Source organism: Coenobita brevimanus, chromosome 24 (assembly GCF_032717465.1).
Source record: "Coenobita brevimanus isolate Jiangsu-jjx chromosome 24, ASM3271746v2, whole genome shotgun sequence".
Lineage (NCBI taxonomy): Eukaryota > Metazoa > Arthropoda > Malacostraca > Decapoda > Coenobitidae > Coenobita > Coenobita brevimanus.
Window position 1 is genome coordinate 17,325,902 of NC_136977.1, and position 21,647 is coordinate 17,347,548.

The 21,647-nt window shown below is 45.5% G+C and overlaps 1 protein-coding gene across 1 annotated transcript in view; it reads left to right on the plus strand.

Moving 5' to 3' along the window:
- RhoGAP1A (Rho GTPase activating protein at 1A) overlaps window positions 1-21,647 on the plus strand; it is a 514,749-nt gene that overhangs the window by 294,429 nt on the left and 198,673 nt on the right. Inside the window, exon 6 of the mRNA XM_080267422.1 lies at window positions 9,928-9,956. Coding sequence (XP_080123548.1) covers window positions 9,928-9,956 — 29 coding nt within the window. The remainder of the gene's footprint in view (window positions 1-9,927; window positions 9,957-21,647) is intronic.

Below are 21,647 nucleotides of genomic sequence, written 5' to 3' on the forward strand. Positions count from 1 at the left end.
GAGTTGGCACTGTGAGAATGTTGTGTTGTTGGCATTGTGAGTGGTTAGGTTGGGTTGGCATTGTGAGTGGTTAGGTTGGGTTGGCATTGTGAGTGGTTAGGTTGGGTTGGCATTGTGAGTGGTTAGGTTGGGTTGGCATTGTGGGTGGTTAGGTTGGGTTGGCATTGTGAGTGGTTAGGTTGGGTTGGCATTGTGAGTGGTTAGGTTGGGTTGGCATTGTGAGTGGTTAGGTTGGGTTGGCATTGTGAGTGGTTAGGTTGGGTTGGCATTGTGAGTGGTTAGGTTGGGTTGGCATTGTGAGTGGTTAGGTTGGATTGGCATTGTGAGTGGTTAGGTTAGGTTGGCATTGTGAGTGGCTAGGTTGGGTTGGCATTTGGAAACGTAGGGTTGGTGTTTTGAGAAGTTTGGTTGTTGGCATTGTGGGGTTGATAATATAAAACGTTAGGGTGTGTTAGCAATATGTGACGTTGGGTTGGCGTTGTGAGAGGTCTGGGATGGTATTGTGAGGCGTTGTGTAGGCAGTGTGAGATGGTGGGTAGTCATTATGAGATATTGTGTAGGCAGTGTGAGTTGATGGTTTGGCACTGAGACGTTGGGTTGGCATCGTAAAGGCCAGAATTGTGATCCACCGGTAGGCAAGAACAAACAACACAAGGACTAACGCATTCTGACTCCAGTGAACTTTGGATTGGCATTGTAAGACGTTGGGGAGTTGGTATTGTAAGACATGGGAAGTTGACATTACGGGACTTTGGGCTGTTGGCACATCCATACCCTGGGGAGTTGGTACTGCGAGACGATGGGATGTTAGCATTGTGAGACGTTGGGTTGGCATTGTGAGGCGTTAGGTTGGCAGTGTGAGACGAAGTGTTGGCATTGTGAAAGGTTGGGAGGTTGGCATTGGACGTTTTGGAAAGTTGGCATTGTGAGGCGTCGTGTTGGCAGTGTTAGACTTGGGAGGTTGTCATTGTGAGACGTTAAGAGGTTGGCATTGTGAAACGTCTTGTTGGCATTTTGAGACGTTGGGAGATTGACATTGTGAGACGTTGTGTTGGTACTGTGAGAGGTTGGCATTGTGAGACGTTGTGTTGGTACTGTGAGACGTTGGCAGGTTGGCATTGTGAGATATCGTGTTGGTATTGTGAGACGTTGGCAGGTTGGCATTGTGAGATATCGTGTTGGTATTGTGAGACGTTGGCAGGTTGGCATTATGACCCTGGACAGGTGCAGGAAGGCGGAAGCAACTGGTAGACTGCGAGTGGCGGGGCGGGGAGGGCAGTGGGAGGGAAAGGGTAGGGGGTGCGAGGGTCGGTGCTGGGGAATCCTGTAATTTAGTGGCATGCCTGAGAGATTCACTGCAGAGGATTCAGAGACGAGGAAGGCCAGGCAGAAGAGATCAAGAGGAGAAGGAAGAGGAAGAGGAGGAGGATTTTGTTTTCTTGCGGAGTAGGAAATGAGACTGTGATTGATTGACGACGACGATGAGGATGATAAGTGATTGATATGGGACATTCATGGTTATGTTTTTTTTTGTTCCTTCATGGGAACTGGAGGGAGGCAGCAGAGAAACGGGAAGAATAAAGCGCTTTCCATTACAGGTATTGTACATTTTATACAAGGAAAAAATGTAGAAAGATATAATGTATGTTTGTGTTCGCATGTTTGTTTGTAATTGTGTATGTGTAAGTATATGTGTATGTGTCTGCATGTGTATGTATGTGTACAAGTTTATGTATGTGTATGTGTTTGCATTTTTATTCATGTATGTGTGTGTGTGTGTGTGTGTGTGTGTGACGTGACAGCTGAAAGTAGTGGTAAACACACAAGTGGGGTAATCCGTTCTCAGGTTAAGTCTTACAGTGGCATGGTTACTTTCACTCTCATGCTGTTCTCCTGAATGTACGGTATGAACCTCAAGAAATACTGCACATTTTTACACTGTCTGCATATTCATTTCCAGTTTATTATGTATTTTGACTGGGCTGCGTTATATTTGTGTGTGTGTGTGTGTGTGTGTTTTGAGGTATACAAGTCCACCCTTTGACGTCGACTGGGAAGGGTTGGGTTGTGGGGAGAGGGAAGGAACTAGGGGCAGACAAAGGAGGGAGGGAGGGAGAAAGGGCGGGGTGGGGTGGAAGGAAGGTAGCGGGGGGAGCTGAAAGAGGGGGCAGTGTGGGAGGGAGAGAAAAATGGGATGCTTGTATTATTAGAGGGAGGTGGAGAGGGGGAGATTGTATTTCGGGAGGGAGGGAGGAGGGCAAGTGGGAGGAACACTATATGAGGGAGAGAATGGGAGGCAGGTAGTGTAAGAGGAAGGTAGGGGCAGAAGTGTTAGGCAGGCTGTGTAAGAGAGAGCGAGGGAGGGGGTGTTTGTCAGGCAGTGTAAGAAGGAGATGTTAGGCAGACAGTGTAAGAGTAAGGGAAGGAGAGGTGAAGACAAGGCTGGCAGTGTCAGGAATGAAGGAATGTTAGGCAGGCAGTGTAAGTGGAAGAGTAGGGGAGGAGAGAGAGGAGACAGTCTATGTAAGAGGAAGGGAAGGAGGTATTAAGGCAAACAGTGTAAGAGGAAGGGAGGGAGGTGGGAGGCAGGCAGTGTAAGGGGAAGGGAGGGAGAGGATGGGAGACAGGTAGTCTAAGACGGAGGGTGGGTCTTGAGATGCAACAAGGAGAGGGAGGCATGAGGAGAGGGGGACGGGATGTGGTGGGTGTGGGAGCAGTGTGGCACCTTTATTAACATTTTTAGAGGGCTGGTAACTAAGGCCTCACTCAGGGGCGCGGGGTGAAGGCGGGAAGGGCAGCAGGTGTGTGTGCTGGCTGGGGGAAGGACTGAATCATCTTCTCATAATTTTAGGAAGAAGTTGGATCTAAATATTGCTCTAACCATCTGTGCTTCTGTTCTGCGAAAACAAGGTTGTGGTCCACGCCGCGCCCGCACACACACATGCACACATACATACATACATACGTACTTACTGTACATGCATACATACATACGTACTTACTGTACATGCATACATACATACATACATACGTACTTACTGTACACACACACACACACACACACACACACACACACACACACACACACACACACTTTAACGTATCAAATAACAGAATATGGAGGTCTTACATATCAGCATTGTTTGTCATGACATATACTTATGTGGTACGGGACACCAAATTGTTAGATAATTGTAGACATCATATCATTTTTTCGGTGTTGGCGTAGATGGAGGCACTGCATCAGCATGGATTTGCTGACTTACTGAGCTGTGAGTGAGTCAGCTCAGCGGGGGCGGGTATGAGTGTGTGTGCAAGTGTGGTGGGCAGGCAGGGAGCCAGGCAGCTGAGGCAGGGAGTGCAGGATGTGGTGGTGGCAGGATTGGGGCAGAAACGATGAGCTGATTCCCACATGGTGTTTTGTGGTATGGTGTGGTATAGTGGGCTATGTGTGGCTCGCTGTGTTTGGTGTGGTGTTTGATGTGTATGGTGCTGTGTGTGTTGTGGTGTGATGTGGATGGTATGTTGGTGTGGTGTGATGTGGATGCAGTGTTGGTGTGGCATTGATGTGGATTGTGCGTTGGTGTGGTGTGGTTTGGTGTGGTGGCAGACGGGGCTTGGGTTTTGGCAGTGTATGTGCAAGGAGCCTGGCGCTGAGATCGCCAAGTCAAGCGACAGTACAAATGGTCATGGTGCTGACACTGTTGTTGGCAGTGTTGCGGAGGTGATGGCAAGGCTGGCACGGCGGGGGCAGGGCTGGCAGAGCGGGGGCAGGTCTGGCAGGGGAAACAGTCAGCTCCCTTCGTTGCCTGGTGATGGATGGACCACAGGCGGCTTCATTTTTTTTTTAAAGGGCACCGTAGGCCTCCCTTCTGTCTCTCCAGGTGGGGGACTTGATGGTGATGGAGGAGAGTGGCAAGGAAAAATTAATGGTAGCAGACGAAAGTAATGGGTAAAAAAAGCCAGGTGGAAAGTGAACAGAATATCCATATAAGAACTTATTGGTCGAAGTGATGAGAGGTAATCTCTGAAAGTAGCATGAAAACAACGATTACATAGGAAATCAAACAAGGGATTGCAATATTTATACGAAACAAGGAATGGTTAACAGTTTCAAATTTAAGGTGGTGGAAGATGTGGCTGAATGTTGAGGAAGATGTATAAAACGGTACGCAGTAACATGTACAGTAGGGTAAGGTACTGATATATAAGGAATTTTCAGTGCATACAAAAGTCTTTATACCACTGATTCATATTTACTGTAACGGGGATTACCTCTCCCATCAGAGCCATTATTCTCAAGATCACATGATGACACTTGGGACAAACCTTTGGCGAGTGTCGAGGTAGTGGTGGGGACGCTGGCCAACAGTTATTGGTTATTCGAAAACTTCTGGGAGTTTTCTTCTCATCTAGTTCACGAAAAGTAAATTTTTTGGATTCTTCTAATGTGAGGTGTAGCATATGGTCATTTAGTGTTCAGTGTGAGCATTGAAAGTTTTTTAAATTAAACTTAGGGAGTCCACCATCCATTCTGTGATAAATCAGATGATTTCATGTAATCCAGAGGACCATTTAGTGCATTGGATGGTAATCGTATAGCCAAGTGTACGCTTGATTGGATAAGTAGCTCAATCTGAATGTGGCCCATTAATGTTTACGTCAGAGGGATGGTTGGGGTTATCCTGGCCATTGTCTAGAGTGAGTAGCCTTGCAACGGGACCCTACACTCCTGGTGGGTAATAACTGATTAACTGATAAAAATAAAAAAATGGTAAAGGAGAGTTTAACAGATAAAAGGAGGGAGGCTGTGAGGTGTGGGTGTGGAGGACGCCCGCATCCTGACATACCACACCACCACCACCACCACCACCATCACCACCCTGCTGTAAGAGGAACCGGGGGGGGGGGTACTTTCCAAAAGCTACACTAATGTTTATTTTATAAATAATATGTGCAGTATACGAATTGTATCTATTTAATGCATATTAATGTGATGAAATAAATAAAAATATATTTACTGTGTGTGTGTATATACATATACATTCAATATATATATATATATATATATATATATATATATATATATATATATATATATATATATATATATATATATATATATATATGCATACATACATGCGTTCATACAAACATGCGTGTATACATGCATGTAGACAGGTAGATACTGTAGATGTATAGAGAGATGAATAGACAAATAGATATATAACAATAGTATGAGCAGGAGCAACATTTATATAACGCGTAGTGACAGACAGCACCCTTTTTATTACCCAAATAAAGTGCTATGGCCGGTGCATCTCTTCGATCGCCATCGTCTCTGCCATCAGTTACTTTGGCTGTGCCGCCATACTGTCAGCCTGATAGGTCTTGGTACACTCCCCTTTACTTGTATTCTTCATTCCACATCCTCGTCTTGATTGCCATTCCTTACTAGTAACCCGTTGTACAGCTGCATGAAGCCGATGTAGTGGTGGCCAGAATAAAATACCTTAATGCCGGCGTGCCCTTCAGAGGGTTAATTGAATGAGTGCTGGGCGTGGACCCTTGCCTCAGCGTTGACGTGTACCAGCAGACCCCCGTCCTCATCAGGTAGTGTTGGTTTGTTTTTACCTAACGGAGCTGGGACTCTCCTACAACTTGATTATTAAATCGTGGTTGCATGAAGTTTGACGAGCCTTATATATACGGTAGGAGAAGTGTCCGAGTTTACTAGTCAAGTCTTATATTGCTTTTCTCTCCATATTCTATTTTCTCACTTCACTCTCCATATTCCTCTACTCTTGATACCGTATTTTTTACTCCATCCCTCTCTTCACATTCATATTTTCTCTCTCGTCTCTCCTGTCTAAATACTTCTCATTTCTGTATATAGTTGTCCCATTTTCCCTCTATATTTTTTTATTCTCCATCTTTTTAATGCATTTCTTTTCTCTCCGCATTCCTTTTCTCTCCACTTTGCCATTTTCTTTCCATATTGCTTTTCTCCGAATTGCTGTTTTCCCTTCACATTACTTTTTTCCTCGACACTGCTATATACTTTTCTTATTCCCATCTCTCTCCCATTTGGTAATTCTCCATATTTACGAGTATTTTCGATCCACAGTATTTCCTCTTCCTATTCTTCTTTCCTCTGCCCATTAATGTTTATTCTGTATTCCTTTTTCTGTCTTCTGTTTTCGTTCCATACTCTCCATTTCTCTCTACATAGCTATTTGTTCTCCATACACCTTTTCTCTACTGTTTTCTCCATGTTTCCCATTTCTTTCCACACTGCCATCTTTCCATATTCTTCTTCTCCAAATTGCTGTTTTTCTCATTTCCTCCTCCTCTCCTGGTTACTGTTTCTCTCCATATTCCTTTTTTCCACATTGCTATTGCTCTCCATATTTAATGTCTTTCTGCGTTGTTATATACTCTCACTATTGATATTTTCTCTCCCTGTTCTTTTTGCCTTGGCACTGCTATTTTCTCTTGATATTCCCTCTTCTCGCGACATTCCACCTCTGCATATTCCCTCTTCCGCCTGACTGCCTGGCACCTGTCGTGGATTTGCGGCTCAGAGTGGGAGAGGAGGAGGGGAGGAAGAGAAGGAAGGGATAAGGAGAGGGAGAGGAGGAGGGAAAGAGGAATAGGATGGGAAGAGGATATATACATTATTTAGATAGATAGATGGATAGGGAGAGAGAGAGAGAGAGAGAGAGAGAGAGAGAGAGAGAGAGGAGAGGAGGGATAAGGAGAGCGAGAGGAGAGGAGGGATAAGGAGAGCGAGATGGGAGGGAGTGATAAGGATGGGGCGAGAAGAGGGGAGGGGTAAGGAAAGGTGAGAAAGCAAAATTTATAAATGAGCAGGATCAGACGAGGAAAAAAATCGTATAAGAACGCAAAAAAAATTAGAGGGGAAAGGAACAAAAGAACAAAAAAAGAGCTAAGGTAAAGACAACAGGAGACAAAGAGAGAGAAAGGAGAAGACGCTGGAGGAGGAGTCATGATTGGCTGTGTAAATGATAAAAGGAGAGGAGTAACGGGTATGTGGTGGGAAGAAAGAATCACGTGGAAGTGAAAAAGAAAGAAGTGAAGGAGGAGGGATCTACCAGGCATGTAAGGAAGGATGGAAGAGAGAATGAAGTTGTACGTAAGGATGTATGTAAGAAGGGAAATATGAAGAAGAATAAGTTAGGATGGAGTTGTGCAATAGTAAGTAGCGAAATGCGTTGGTGAATAGGCAACACCCATTGCTTTGCCACCCATCTGGAAGCCCAGCAAGATCCAGGGCGTGCGAGGGCCCAAGTTTAAGCTACCGTAGTCCAGATTATTTAGTAGTAGGAAACCACGCACGCACGCACGCACGCACGCACGCACGCACGCACGCACGCACGCACGCACGCACGCACGCACGCACGCACGCACGCACGCACGCACGCACACACACACACACACACACACACACACACACACACACACACACACACACACACACACACACACACACACACACACACACACACACACACACACACACACACGGCATCTTTTAACCGGATCTCTATGCTGTGCTGCCGAGGCACCAGGGTAATGGAAGGATAGGATGAAACAAAAAGAGGAAGAGAAGTGTGAGAATAGAGGATAACATGAAAGAAGGTTAGGGGAAACAAAGAAAATATCGTCTGAGATAGATAGATAGATAGATAGATATATAGATAGGTAAGGGGGGGAGAGAGAAAATACAAAAACAATTAAGGAAGAAAGGTAAGCTGTTTTGCGGCAAGTAACCATTTTTCCCCAGTCTGTGTTTATGTTAATGAGTTGTCGCCTTGATTACCCCGGCTAGTTTGTGGGGGGTCTGGGGGGTGAGGGGGAGGGTAGTGGGTGATGGGGAAGCAAGAGTGAATGCAGTGGAGGGAAGGATAGTGGGTGTTGGCACGGCTTTAGAAGTGTGTGGGTGTGGGTGAGAGGGTGGGGGTGGGAGGGATGAGGTGTGTGTGTGTGTGTGTGTGTGTACAAGTGTGAAGAGGGTCTATTTATGCGTGTGTATATGTTTTGATGCACCTGTGTTGTTAATCCGTACAGTGACTCTCCTATCACAACATCTCACCTGTGTTACTTTATCACTTTGTAATTATTCAGGCATTGTTTAAGAGTTTACAGACTCAAAGGAAAGAGAGGTTTAAGAGACAGACAGACAGACAGACAGTGATGGAAGGTGAAATAAAGGGACGAAGAAACATAACGGGAGGTTAATAGCGGTGAGGAGAGGAAGTGAGCATTGGGGGGAATGGATATTGCTCAAGTTTTTGCTTTGGAGTTGAAATATATCTAGACTGCTACGTTGGAAAAATTGGACCTGAGTGACGAACGACGAGGGGAGGAGGAGGAGGAAAAGAAGAATGCTTAAAATTATTGCGTATCGACTACAAGAGTGTCATGGCGGCAGAGTTTTGGCAAAAGCTCCTTCATCCCCTGGAGTATAATTATACTGCTGGGTGAACATGGACACTGGGGAAACAGTCTTTGTTCAGCAACCTGACCCTCCCAAGAATCGAACTCTAGGTTTTCCCGATACGATCCGGATATGCTACCACTGCACCACCGACTTCGTTACCTGACCGATATTTTGCCACAAGTATTAGTGCTTCAGATAATGTGTAGTATACCGTTACTGAAGTGCACAGAATTACAACATTTATTCAGAATGTACAACACGCAAAGTCAGTCTCTCTCTCTCTCTCTCTCTCTCTCTCTCTCTATATATATATATATATATATATATATATATATATATATATATATATATATTACTATATTATTGTGGAGCGTACTCCTATGTTACGGGTGTGTTCGTGTCGTGTGTCAGTGAGAACCATCGTATTACATGATACCCGGGAAGTATACGGTAGTGGCGAGCACGTTGCCAGGTGAGCAGGCAGGTAGGTGAGCAGGTAGGCGGATAGGTGAGCAAGCTAGTAGGTAAGTGATCAGGTAGCCAGGGAGGAAGTTGGATGAGTAGGTGAGGATAACAGGTGGCCAAGTAGATAGTTTAGTAAATGGATAGATAAGTAACTTGAATAGGTGAGCAGGCGGGCCGGTGGATATGTGGGATTTTGTCTGGTGATAGTACATCCATGTGGGAGCTGATCAGTTAAACTGGGTACTGTGTTGGTGATGATGATGATAGGTTTGTGGTTTAGTGTGGTTAGGCTAGCTGGGTAATTCAGCAGTAAGGTAGTAACCTAACAGTAGCTGGAGGAGCGAAGTGTTGTTTGTCGTAGGGAGATGTGGCCGTGGTGGTGGTATAAGAGGCTTAATAGACGGGTGGTAATGGACCTGTTGGGAAGTGGGTTAATAAGGTAGAAGCAGTGGATGGTTGGTTGTGGTGGTCATGTGGCTTTAGGTGGTGGTATGGTGTAGATGGCATGGTTGGTTCTAATAGTGGAGTAGGAACGGTGTAAAGTGTGATGTGGCGAGGTGTGACGTGGTGATGTGGCTTTGATAAACGATGGTATTGACATTGATTAAGGAAGTAGTAATGTGGAAGAGGCAGTGTAAAGTGTGTGATGTGGATGCATTGGCTGTAGTGATGTGGTGCTGATTAACAGGTCATGGTAGTGCAGCTGATAAGGGGTTAGCAATAAGATAAGAAGTGGAAAGCTTTTTATGGATTGCTTGGCAGCGTTGTGGTGATTGTGTGTGTGGAGGGGAGGGGTGATTGAGGCTGTGGTTGTGGTGGCAGTGGTATGACAGATCGTGTTGGCCTCACCTCACTAACATGGCAGAAGGAGCGTTGGCTTGATGGTATGATTAGAGTAGGTTGAGAGTAACTGAGTAGGAGTGGAGGTGGTGGAGGGCGGGGAGATGGTGTGTGCGTGTGGTTATGCAGGATGAGGGAGGGTAGTGGCGTCGGTGAAGGGAGGGATGGATGTGGTGGTATAGGAGTGGTGGTTGGGGTGGGGGTGGGGGTGGTAGCAGTGGAGGGGTGTGTGGTATGGGTGTGGTTATCAAGGGGCGAGTGGTGGTGGTGGGAGTGGAAGTGGAAGTTGGTGTAGTTTTTAAGGGGCGGGGTTGCAGGGGTAGTGGAGGACGGTTTGGGTGTGGTGAGTAAAGGGTGATGTGGTGTGAAGTGGTGTGGTGTGGTGTGGGTGTGGTGTTAAAGATGGTGTGGTGTGGTGTGGGTGTGGTGGTAGAGGTGGTGTGGTGTGGGTTTGGTGGTAAAGGTGGTGTAGTGTGGTGTGGATGTGGTGGTAAAGGTGGTGTGGTATGGCGAAGATGTGGTGGGTAATGAGTAGTGTGGTGTAGTGTAGTGTGGTGGGTAATGGGTGGTGTAGTGTGGTGTGGTATGGTGAGGGTGTGGTGGGTAATGGGTGGTGTGGTGTAGTGTGGAGTAGTGTGGGTGTGGTGGGTAGAGTAAAGGTGGTGGGGTGTGGTTTGGGTTTGGTGAGTAAAGGTGATGTGGAGGGTATCGGGTGGTGTGATGTAGTGTGGTGTGGTGTGAGTATGGTGGGTAGTGGGTTGCTTGGTGTGGTGAGGGTGTGGTGGGTAGAGTAAAGGTGGTATGCAGTGGTGTGGTGGGAGTGTAGAGAGACTGGGGCGGGGCAGGATGTGGTGGAGAGGACCGATAAGCGATATCAGTCGGCCAGTGAGCGCGCGCATGCACACACACACACACTGATAAAGAATGACCAAATAGCAAGAAGAAACACTACAGGCCGGACTCAATCTTGTAACAACGTAATTTGGCAAGAATAATTAGGTGAGAACACGCGCACGCAATGATTCACACGCCCTATGAGATGATGTTATGTTGTCACTCACTCTCGGTCGAAAAACATGCTATATTTTACCTTTTTGTGCATTGTCTCATTTCCGTGGTCCTTGAGTGAAAGAAAAAATTGTAACGGCAGACAGTGTTTCTTCTGTGGTGTGTATACCTTCGTGTTTATCATTTCCTCGGTTTGGTTTTTTATTCTTTTGTATTAGTGACCAATTTGTTGCAACGTCACGGAGATTCATTGTGTAATTCTTATTTTTATTCTGTAGTGATAATGAAATATTTTTATGCCCTCTTGTCGGAAACTGCACCTGGTTTGGGAACAGTATCATGTGTGTGTGTGTGTGTGTGTGTGTGTGTGTGTGTGTGTGATGGTATCCGGATGAGCCAGAGAATGAGTAAGAGTGGCGGGCACATTAAAGAAAGCAGGAACATGTAGAGTCCAATCCCTGGTATCACTCCTTGTCTGATTGTACCGCTGATTATACACGCACAGCCTCTCTCACGTGTACACCAACATACACGGACACCAGCACACATGTACACGGCTATATATCAGCACACACATACAGGTAGACACAAGAATACATACATCAGCACCCAGGCACTTCCGAACACGAATATTAACTAGGCCATCCATTTACACTGTCACATACACACATAATACTCCAGCGAAAGTGCACATGCGCTAAAACGTACACGAACACGGGACTACTTACACAAACATCGTCTCTCTCTCTCTCTCTCTCTCTCTCTCTCTCTCTCTCTCTCTCACACACACACACACACACACACACACACACACACACACACACACACACACACACACACACACACACACACACACACACACACACACACACACACACACACACACACACACACACACACACACACACACACACACACACACACACACACACACACACACACACACACACACACACACACACACACACACACACACACACACAAGGTAAATGCGTACAGCGAGACTTACACACATCGCAATAGACAGACAGGTAATTAAAGGGGGATATTAGAGAGTACTGTGAGGTCGCGAGGTGAGGGAGGGGGTAGAGCTGGAGGAAGTGAGGGAGGAAGTGGGGATGGTGGGGATGAGGTAGGAGGAGGGGGTGGTGAGGGTGAGGGAGGAAGTGGATATGGTGGGGGTAAGGTTGGAAGTGGAAGTGCTGATATGTAGCCAAGTAAAAATGCTCGGAAGCAATAAAGAAAGCTAACAAACTAGTTGGATTTATAGGTAGATCATTTGAGTTCAGATCTGAAAATATAATTCTTACCCTGTACAGTTTCTTAGTGCGTCCACATTTAGAGTACTGTGTGCAGTTCTGGTCACCGTATTACAGGAAATATATTGAGAAATTAGAAAGAGTGCAGCGACGAGTAACGAAAAGGATACCCAGACTGAGGAACAGACCAAACTCGGAGCGATTAGTGAACTAAAGTTGTTTAACCGGTCAGAGCGCAGCCTACGAGGGGATCTGATTCAAGTATTCAAGATTATTAAAGGAATTGATAATGCTGATGTTGACAAGTACTTTACAATTGATTTTTCGAACTGTACGAGAGGTAATGGGTATAAGAATGTTGGAAAGCATTTCCAGTGTAATGAAGCCAAGCATTTTTTCTTTAACAGGGTTGTTAATATTTGGGACAAACTGCCCAGGGGCAGGGATGTCGTTGATTGCAGTACAGTGGTGACATTCAAAAATGCTTGGATAAGTATCTCGCTTCAAATACCCAGTTAAACACCTTCATGACTAAATAATAATGTAAGCTGTTTTTCTCTGTCAGATCGTGATGAAACTATACCAGGGAAATATTATGTAATTAATGATACCGGTAGGTTTTTGACACTTGTAGTGTTATAGGTATAGTAGAGCAGAATATAGTTTATCACTTCTCAGTCTTTACTATGAAATTTTCATGTCAGCTTTTCCGTGCTGCCTGGTGATCCTTCTCACTTTTTTCCTGCCAGCTACGACTGGAGGGTTTGCTGGTGGCGGGGGGGAGCCTTTTTTTTTTTTTTTTTTTTTTTTTTACTATCCTTACCTTCAACTTGTAGAATTTGATATCATACTGATAGTCTTCTCTGTAACAAGCAGCCTCGAAAGGACCATTAGGTCTGTTGCTGTTTGCTTTCCTTTGTACTCCTTTGTGAGGTTCTTGGGGTGAGGAAGTGGAGCTGATGTAGGATGTAGGGGTGATGGGGGTTCGGGAGGCTGTGAGGTGCTCAGAGTGAGGAAGTGGGGATGGTGGGGGTTAGGTAGAAAGTTGAGCTGGTGGGGAGTAGGGAGGCAGTGGGATGCTTGGGGTGAGGAATTGAGGGTGAGGGAGGCAGTGAGATGCTTGAGGTGAGGAAGTAGGGGTAAGGTGGAAGCGGGGTTGGTGGAGGTGAATGGTGTGGTTGGGGTGAGAGAGGAAGTGGGTGAGTGAGGAAGTGGGTGAGTGAGAGAAATAGTGGTATTAGTAGGGTGAGCGAGATGGGGGTGATGGTGTTCAGGAGGGGAGGGATGGGCGAGGGTGGTAAGAGAAGAGGAGGGATTGACAGTGAGATAAGAAGGGAGGGGCATTGCTGGTGGCGAGGGAAGGGGAGGGACTGAGAGTAAAAGAGAAAGGTTGGGGGTTGAATGAGAGGGAGGGAGTGAGAGGGGTTGAATATGAGGGAGGAGAGGGGACTATGAGGTTGTGCAAGGCGCTGAGTGTGAGGTTGGGGAAGGGGCTGAATGTGAGGGAAACGAGAGGGGATGAATGTGAGGGAAGGAGGGAGAGGGAGGGGTTGAATGTAAGGGAGACTGAAGGTGTTGAATATGAGGAAGGGCAGGAGTTGAATGTGAGAGAGGAATGTGAGGGAGGAGGGAGGAAGTAAATAGGAAAATGGGAGGAGAGGCAGTTCGTACAGGGGGATGGGCGGGAATAATTGATGATGGTGATGGTGAGTGTAGATGGGGAAGGAGGCAAAGGGACTGTGGCTGGAGATAGTGGTAATGGGAGTTGGTGGTGATGGGACTGAGGAGGGCGATTGCGTCGGCTCGAGGGGGGTGGTATGAGGGAGGGAGTAGCTGGTGAATAGCGTCAGGGATGGGATGAGGGAGAGAAGTAGATGATGAAGGTGAGGGGGGCCGAGCTGATGGTGGATTTAGGGAGGGGGGGAGTAAATGAGGAGGATGAGGGAGGGTTGATGACTGTGGGGTGGGGGAGGAGTAGTGTTGGTGAGGGTGTAGGAGCAGGAAAGGTTTGGTAAGCAGGAAAACAAAGAAGGAAGTAAGTGATATGGATGTAACAGTTACGATATCAATGGATGGTGTTGCCTAATCCTTCACTGCCTGAGGTCTATCCCAGGCCAAATAAAACTGGCTAACGGTAGTAAGAATATAATCCAAAAAATGCCATGGTATTGAAAGGGTTGATGATACCTTAACACTGGTAAATGTAAGAATGAAGGCAAAGAAAACAAAGGTCATTCACGAGGGAAAGACAGAGAGAGAGAGAGAGAGTCTGAGGAGAGAAGTCAAAGAAGCAGAGAAAGAACAAAGCCTGAGTGGAAAGAATAGCTGTAGAGGAAGAGGAACGTAAAAGTCAGCGAGATAGGGATGAAAGAGTCACAAAGGTACAGTACGAAAGGAAAAAGAAATTGTCAGGTTGGAAGGGGAGAGGGAGAGAGAGGAAGAGGTCAGAAGAGAGGAAAGGAGAGAGAGGAGGGGGGTTAGAGGTATGGGAGGAGATAGGATGCAGTGGTCGAAAAAGAGGGGAGAGAAATTGTAATTGCGGGAGAGAATGAGAGAGGCAGAGATAAAGAAAGAAAGAAAAATTGGACAGGAAAAGAAGGTTTGAAGAGAGAGAGAGAGAGAGAGAGAGAGAGAGAGAGTGAGAGTGAGAGTGAGTGAGAGTGAGTGAGAGAGTGAGTGAGAGAGAGAGAAGGGTAAATAAGGAGAAAGATTGTAATGAAGGAGGGAATGAAAAGGTAAAAGTAGAAATAAGAGTAAGAGATGGAGAGATTATTAAAAAAAAAAACAGAGGAAAGTAATTAAGAGAGAGGTGAGAGAAAGAAGTTGTGAAGGAGGGAGGAAGGGCTGGAGGGAAGGAGACGCCAGGTATGGGGTGTCCAAGATATGAGTCTCATTATCCTCTGCCAAATATGACCGTCTGAGTTAATGTTATTAGCTCCCTGCCCTGCCACTGAGGGGGGAGAGGGGCAAAGGGGATATGGAGAAGCGAGAGAGAGGAAACTAAGATACAAAGTGAAAAGCTGAGGTAGTTGGAAGAAAGAAAATGAGAAAATTTTAGACTTACAGAAATAAGGGGAGTAAACGGTAATGGCCAATCCCTTATTACTCGTTTGGGGGCACCAGAGGACCCGGGGCGTGGGAAGGCGTGAGGCCAGGCTACCACAGTCGTTTAAGCCCTAGAAGACTATTACGTACCTGGTAGTGCTCGCAGAACGAAAAACTTTTGTCTTCCTCATGAATCGGAACGGTGGCGCGTTGGCATACGGCTGCCTCTGACCAGAATAATACCACTTTATCAAAAAGAGAACGATAAAAATCTAAAACTGAAGTGGAATAAGTTTAAGAAAAGGTAAAAGGTGATACATATAATGTGACAGGTGAGACAGAGGTAGTGACGAGAGCGAGAAAATGAACCACATAAGAATACAGCACATGAAGGTTTGGGTTTCTGTCCTGTACATTGTCACTTACTTCATGGGTGGCCGTAGCAGTGGTGTGTTCACTGATGTCACACTCCTCCATCTGCAGTCTGTTACAGGCTGTGGCATGCTCTCCCTAAACAGTGATGGACAGATCGGTGCTCCTAGTGTAACCCCCCGAGGCTTATTAACATTGAGGATTTTATGACACTCACGGAAAATAAAATCGTTTGCCGTTAGTTGGTATAGAGTTTCAGAGTTGATCCAACCATGGGAGGGTTAATGGTGACAACATTAGCACTGCCATACTCCTGGAACTTACTCTTAGCTCAATGAGAGCGTCTGGCGTTGGCTGAACTAGAATACAGGGTGTGTCCTGCCCACGAAAGGGTTAACTGCAATGTTGGTGTGAGGTTGTTCATTTAGATCTGCCACCGTGTTTTAATTGACACCCAACAATTGTTTATAATTAACCCTTCTCCATGATGATTTTTTATTTTCTCTTCAGACGGTTTAATATACTCAGGGGAGTATTTCTAATCTGGAGAAGTCAGATGTATCCTTGATTAGTCATTTCACAGCAAGGCTTTTGTCCTGAGTTTAGTCAATCGTGTGGCGGTAACTTGAGAGAGAGAGAGAGAGAGAGAGTCATTGGACTGCAGGTGTTAATGCGAGTGTTTTGTCCGTGCTGAGCTCGTAACGTGTCGCAGGTACAGCCTATTCCAGACTCTGAACATATCAGCGTTAACCCAGTCAGTCCGAGTACCGTAGCTTTATTTCATTATTGGTATTTGCTCAGGCCTGTAGGAGAGATTGTGGATTTGAATGAGCTAGATGTAATGAGCGATTGGTGAAAAAGATAACTAGATCTGATGTGAGAGGTGTAAGGCTGAGAGGAAGACCACGAATAGGATGGATAGACAGTGTGAAGAGAGCGCTGGATGCGAGAGGGATGTCTGTTGAGCAAGGAAGAGTGGCTGTGCGTGACAGAAATAAATGGAGAGAAATTGTGAATGAATAAATGATGACGCAGCCCTGAGGAGATATTCTCCCGCATTTGGTCTGATCAGCTAGTCAGGTCAGGTGCGGGTAAGGGGATGGGTCTGTTATGATGTGGCAGGGGTAAACCAGCTCTGCTGTCGGGCCCTGCTGCGGATGTCACTGATTGCATTGCGCAGTTGACCCTTGTGCGGTGTGGTGCGGTGAGGATCTGTCCGTTCTCCCCTTTGGGGCTAAGATGCGAATGAATGTGTTTGAATGGATGAGTAAATGGAGAGTGTGTCGTCCTGTCTCGGCTACCTCCCTGTCCTTGGGGGAAGCAGCCTAGGTATATAGATAGATAGATAGATGTAACCTTCATTAATACGAGAGGACATTCTTAAATTGATACAGATCGTATGGTGTAGCAAGGCTGTAATAAATAATGCCTCATCTGATCGAAGGAAATAAAACCATGCTCATTCTTTTTATTCGGAATTGTCTCGGGTGTTGTTTATCATTATTCTAGATGGCTGGTATGTGATAATAAAACATATTTACGATTAGCTTCTTTTTGTACCATATCTAAGATTTTTAGAGACAGGAATATTTCTAGGATTGGCTTTGTCTGTCTGTCTCTCTCATTGACGATTTTCAGGTGCGAGGTGCCCCACTTGTGAGTTTAGCGAAGCCACACTACACCATACGACCCTCACACCACACCACACACCACACCACACCACACCACACCACACCACACCACACCACACCACACCACACAAAGTAATTCTCCCCCACCACACCCCACATCACACAAAACAATTCTCCCCCATCACGCCCCACATCACACAAAATAATCCTCCCCTACCACACGACACCACACAATAATCCTCCTACACCACACCACACCACACAAAATAATCCTCCCACACCATACCACATCACACAACATAATCCTCCGATAGTACACCACACCACATCACACAACATAATCCTCCGATAGTACACCACACCACTCTATACCACACAGAATAATCCTCCTACACCACACCACACCACACAAAATAATCCTACCCTACCACACTACACCACACAAAATAATCCTCCACCACCACACCACACCAAGAACATTAATAGAGGGGCCGTGGTGCTTCCGGACCTAGTACTTTAGACACTTGTTACTCGCAGGAGAGATATAGGAGGCCTCTGCACTTTCCCTTCTGAGTCGTTCCTGCAGAAAACAGTTTACAATAATTTCCCTCTCGTAACTACAATAAGATTTGTTGTTGCAGAAAAAAAAAAGAGGAAAATTGTATAGTCTGTGTAACCTCGCAAATCAGAATATAAGTTACGGTAGGCAAATGATCATAAATTTTGAGTGTGGCTCGGGCAAGGGTAAGTTGCGTAACCGATGTCTCCTGATCTCACCACTTGGTCTTGGCTTGTGCCCTGCCTTGCACAGCTGCAGGCATAAATATCGATGCACTCCATTGAGATAAATTACTGGGGAGTGAGCAGTGACTTCCGAAACCCAGGAAGGCGATCTTCAGGGCCTAGAACACTTCTCAGAATAATGTGTAAGGGTTTCATAATTGTTCGACTAAACAGTGGATTAGTATTACTGTCCCCAGTTGTGCAGTAACGGTCATTAATCCTTTTACACGTCTGGTGTTCGCGACCTCAAGAGATTCGAACTTTTCCAGGCCGCTAGAGTTTAACGATAAGTTTATCAAGATCCTATTAGGCTTTGGCACTGTATCGACGTAAGAGAGTAATGACCACACATTATTATACATATTTGTGAAGCATGTCTTTTTTTTTTTTTTTCTTTTTTTTTTTTTTATGTCGTAGCACTGTTTTGCGACAGTCCACTACACGTCTCATCTGTCCTTTACCTGTACAAAGAGTTGGAGGGAACCGCTTTTCATTTGAGGCAGTAATCTCTTGCAGACTTAACATTCAGACTCCTGTGACTCACTCTTGTTTGAATAAAATAGTTTGGAGTTCGCCGAAGCTCAGGCTCCTTGTGATCACTCTTATCTGAATAATTCCACTAGTGCTATCTGAAGCTCTCAGGCTTCTAGGACTCACTGTTGGTGTTAACCGAAATAGAATATTAGAGTTGGGTTAATTCAACGAAGCTATTGTCACACCCCTATTACTGTTCAAATTTGTGCACGTGAATGGTGGTGTTTAGAGAGGAACTGCGTTGAGCACAGATCAGACCCTCGCCTGGAGACTATGTTGTTGTTGTTGCTGTTGTTCCTGCAACCTTTCTGGCGATTTTGTTTGGCTTTGGTGAGACCATTTGTAATATCGGGGTTGGAAAGTCTCCCCCAACCCTTTCACAACCTGGTGTCTTTCCCAAAGCTGAATTAAAATCGTCACTAAGAAGCAAGAAGATGACAAATGTGTCATTGGATTGCAAACTGGTGTGAGTGCAGCTTGAGTGGGGATAAGATGAAGTTCATAGAGTTGCCAAGTCGAAAGGTGCTACACAGTTCCTAGGTCCACAAAAGTCCAGAACACACACACACACACACACACACACACACACATATATATATATATATATATATATATATATACTGTATACAGAGAGAGAGAGAGAGAGAGAGAGAGAGTGATAAAATTTATATTAACCATGAAATTTTGATACCATCTACCTGTAAAAATATGGAAAACTGGCACCAAGGCGTTAAATTTGTAGCCTTGAATTTTGTGGTAGTATAATGGGATAAGGCGCTTAAACTGGATGCGACACATTATGGTTAAAGTTCCATGAATTTGGAGAGGCTTATTGCACACAGTGACACTGTCACCGTACATGTAAGAGGTGCCTAGCCCCGGGACCCCACGCACCTGGTAGGGCAATAAAGGAATGGGTGATGGATAGATGGATGGAGTTGCCTGAGAATAAAAAAAGAGTTGGGGAAGAAGAATAAAGCTTGAGTGAGGACAGGCAAGGAGAGGCGGGGTCGGTGACGCGAGGCGAGGCGTGAAGAGAGGGACATGGATGGAAGATTTGCTGCTTGGCTGTGTGAGGAGAGAAGCGAACTGAGATGAGGTGTAAGCAATGAACTCTGTGTGCGTGTGTGTGTGTGTGTGTGTGTGTGTGAGAGAGAGAGAGAGAGAGAGAGAGAGAGAGGGAGAGAATGGGGGGAGGGCCGGTAAGATGAGGTAAGAAGTGAAGGACGTGTGAGCTGCCAGGTGAGGTGAGGTGGGGGTAATGAGAGACAGGTGAGAATGCCATAAGCTTTAAAAAATAGAACGAGAGTGACAGGTTTAATGAAGGGAAGGATAAAAAGGTGAAATAAAGCAAAATGCACTCATGAGAAAGGAGTCAACAGGAAACAGGTGTAAGAACCTTTAAATTCCTTCATCACTTGTAACCTCCCATCCTATTGTTTTGGGCTGAGGAGCATTGCCGCCTCTTCCTTCCCAGCTACTACAGGACTCTCCTAACTTGACTGAATTGGTTTGACGATAACAGAGCTTAAAATACATATGTCGTCCTCGGGTTGAATGGGTTAAGGAAGTGGTAGGGAAGCTTCTAAGCTCACGTGGATACGGCGTTAGGCTTATGGGGTAGACAGCTTGACACACACTCCTGTCACCTGCCCCATGCCCCTCCTCCCAGTCTACCACCTTCCCCGTCCATCTGACCCCATATAAGGAAGACAAATAAATGGGGAATGCCACTGTCTGCTGGTTCATCTCTTCTGTCACCCTCCTTCCTCTTCCGCCTTCGCCTCCCTCCCCTCCTCAGCTTCTTACAGCTCTCCCTGTTTGGTTTTCTTCCCTCCCGGATTTTTGTCTCTCTCCTACCTCCATTCATTTCCTTCCCTTACCCTTCCCTCTTTACTGTTCTTTTCTTCCCTTTTCCTTCCCTCCCTCTATCTTTGTTTTTTTCCGTCAGTCTTTCCTCGCTCTCCTCGATTTCCTCTTTTCTCCCTTCCCTTCGCTCTGTACATTTTCTTCTACCCTTCCATCACTCCTGTTCTTTCCTCCCCCATTCCTCCGTTCCTTCTTATATCTCTCTCCTTTCTTCAGCGTTTTCTTCCCTCCCAGGATATCTTGTTCATATTCCTATTCCATCTCCTGCCCCTCTTTCCCGTAGATGTTTCTTTCCATCCTTCCCCCATTCCTTTCTCCCTTCCCTTCCATTGATCACGGTTTCCTTCTGACCTCCCCTTTCCTTTCTCCCTTCCCTTCCATTGATCACGGTTTCCTTCTGACCTCCCCTTTCCTTTCCTTCTCTCTCTTCCCCTCCTTTCTTCCTTCCCTCCGTCGTCCTATCGTCGGAATGTTGGAAATGAATGATTCATGGCAATTATTAACAAACTCTTAACAGTGCAGTCAAGTATTCCAGTGAACAAAGCAATGCCTACTAATAATTATGAACCCAGGTGGTGGAACACCCATATTAGACAATATCTGTTAGGGGAAAAAACAAAACGTACAAAAATTATAATGCCACAATGAATCAAAATGATAAAAAGCAAGTATGGTGCTCCTCGACGTAACCCCAAAAATTAATAGAGCAAAGTAAGAAAAACCTTGAGGCTCATATTGCTAGTATCAGTAAATCAAACCTCAAAGAATTTCTCAGCCACTTTAGAAGCAAAAGACAGTAACTCCAACAATCAGGCTCCTCATCAGAGATAATGGAGAGAATGCTGATGATGAAGCCAAGATGCCGAGAATTCTTGGTACTTTCTTCTCATCAATATTTACACTAGAAAGCACAAGTAGGATTCCTGCAGTTTCACCAGTTCCTACAGAAAAAGATAACATAATGGCATTACAGTTAGTGAAAGAGATGTACGACTTGAAATCGTGCAGAAAACCCCGAGACCAGACAAAGTTTCATCATGCGTGTTGAAGAAACTGCAGAATGAAATGTTTTTAACTGAACTTTTTAACTTATCACTAAAGAGCAGCAAGGTGCCACACGATTGGAAGCTTGCAGATTTAACCCCAATATTAATAAAGACAACAGAGCACAACCAGAAAGCTACCGCCCAGTCAGTTAATCATCAGTTCTCTGTAAGTTGCTAGAAACTGTTGTCAGTGACAAGTTTATGAAACACTAGAAACAAATAATCTCATCAGAGATTCGCAACATGGTTTTCGGAATAATCACTCGTCTCACGAGTCTGTTTGGCTTTTTCATTGATACATTGAACATGTTACGAGGAGACTTAATCCGTT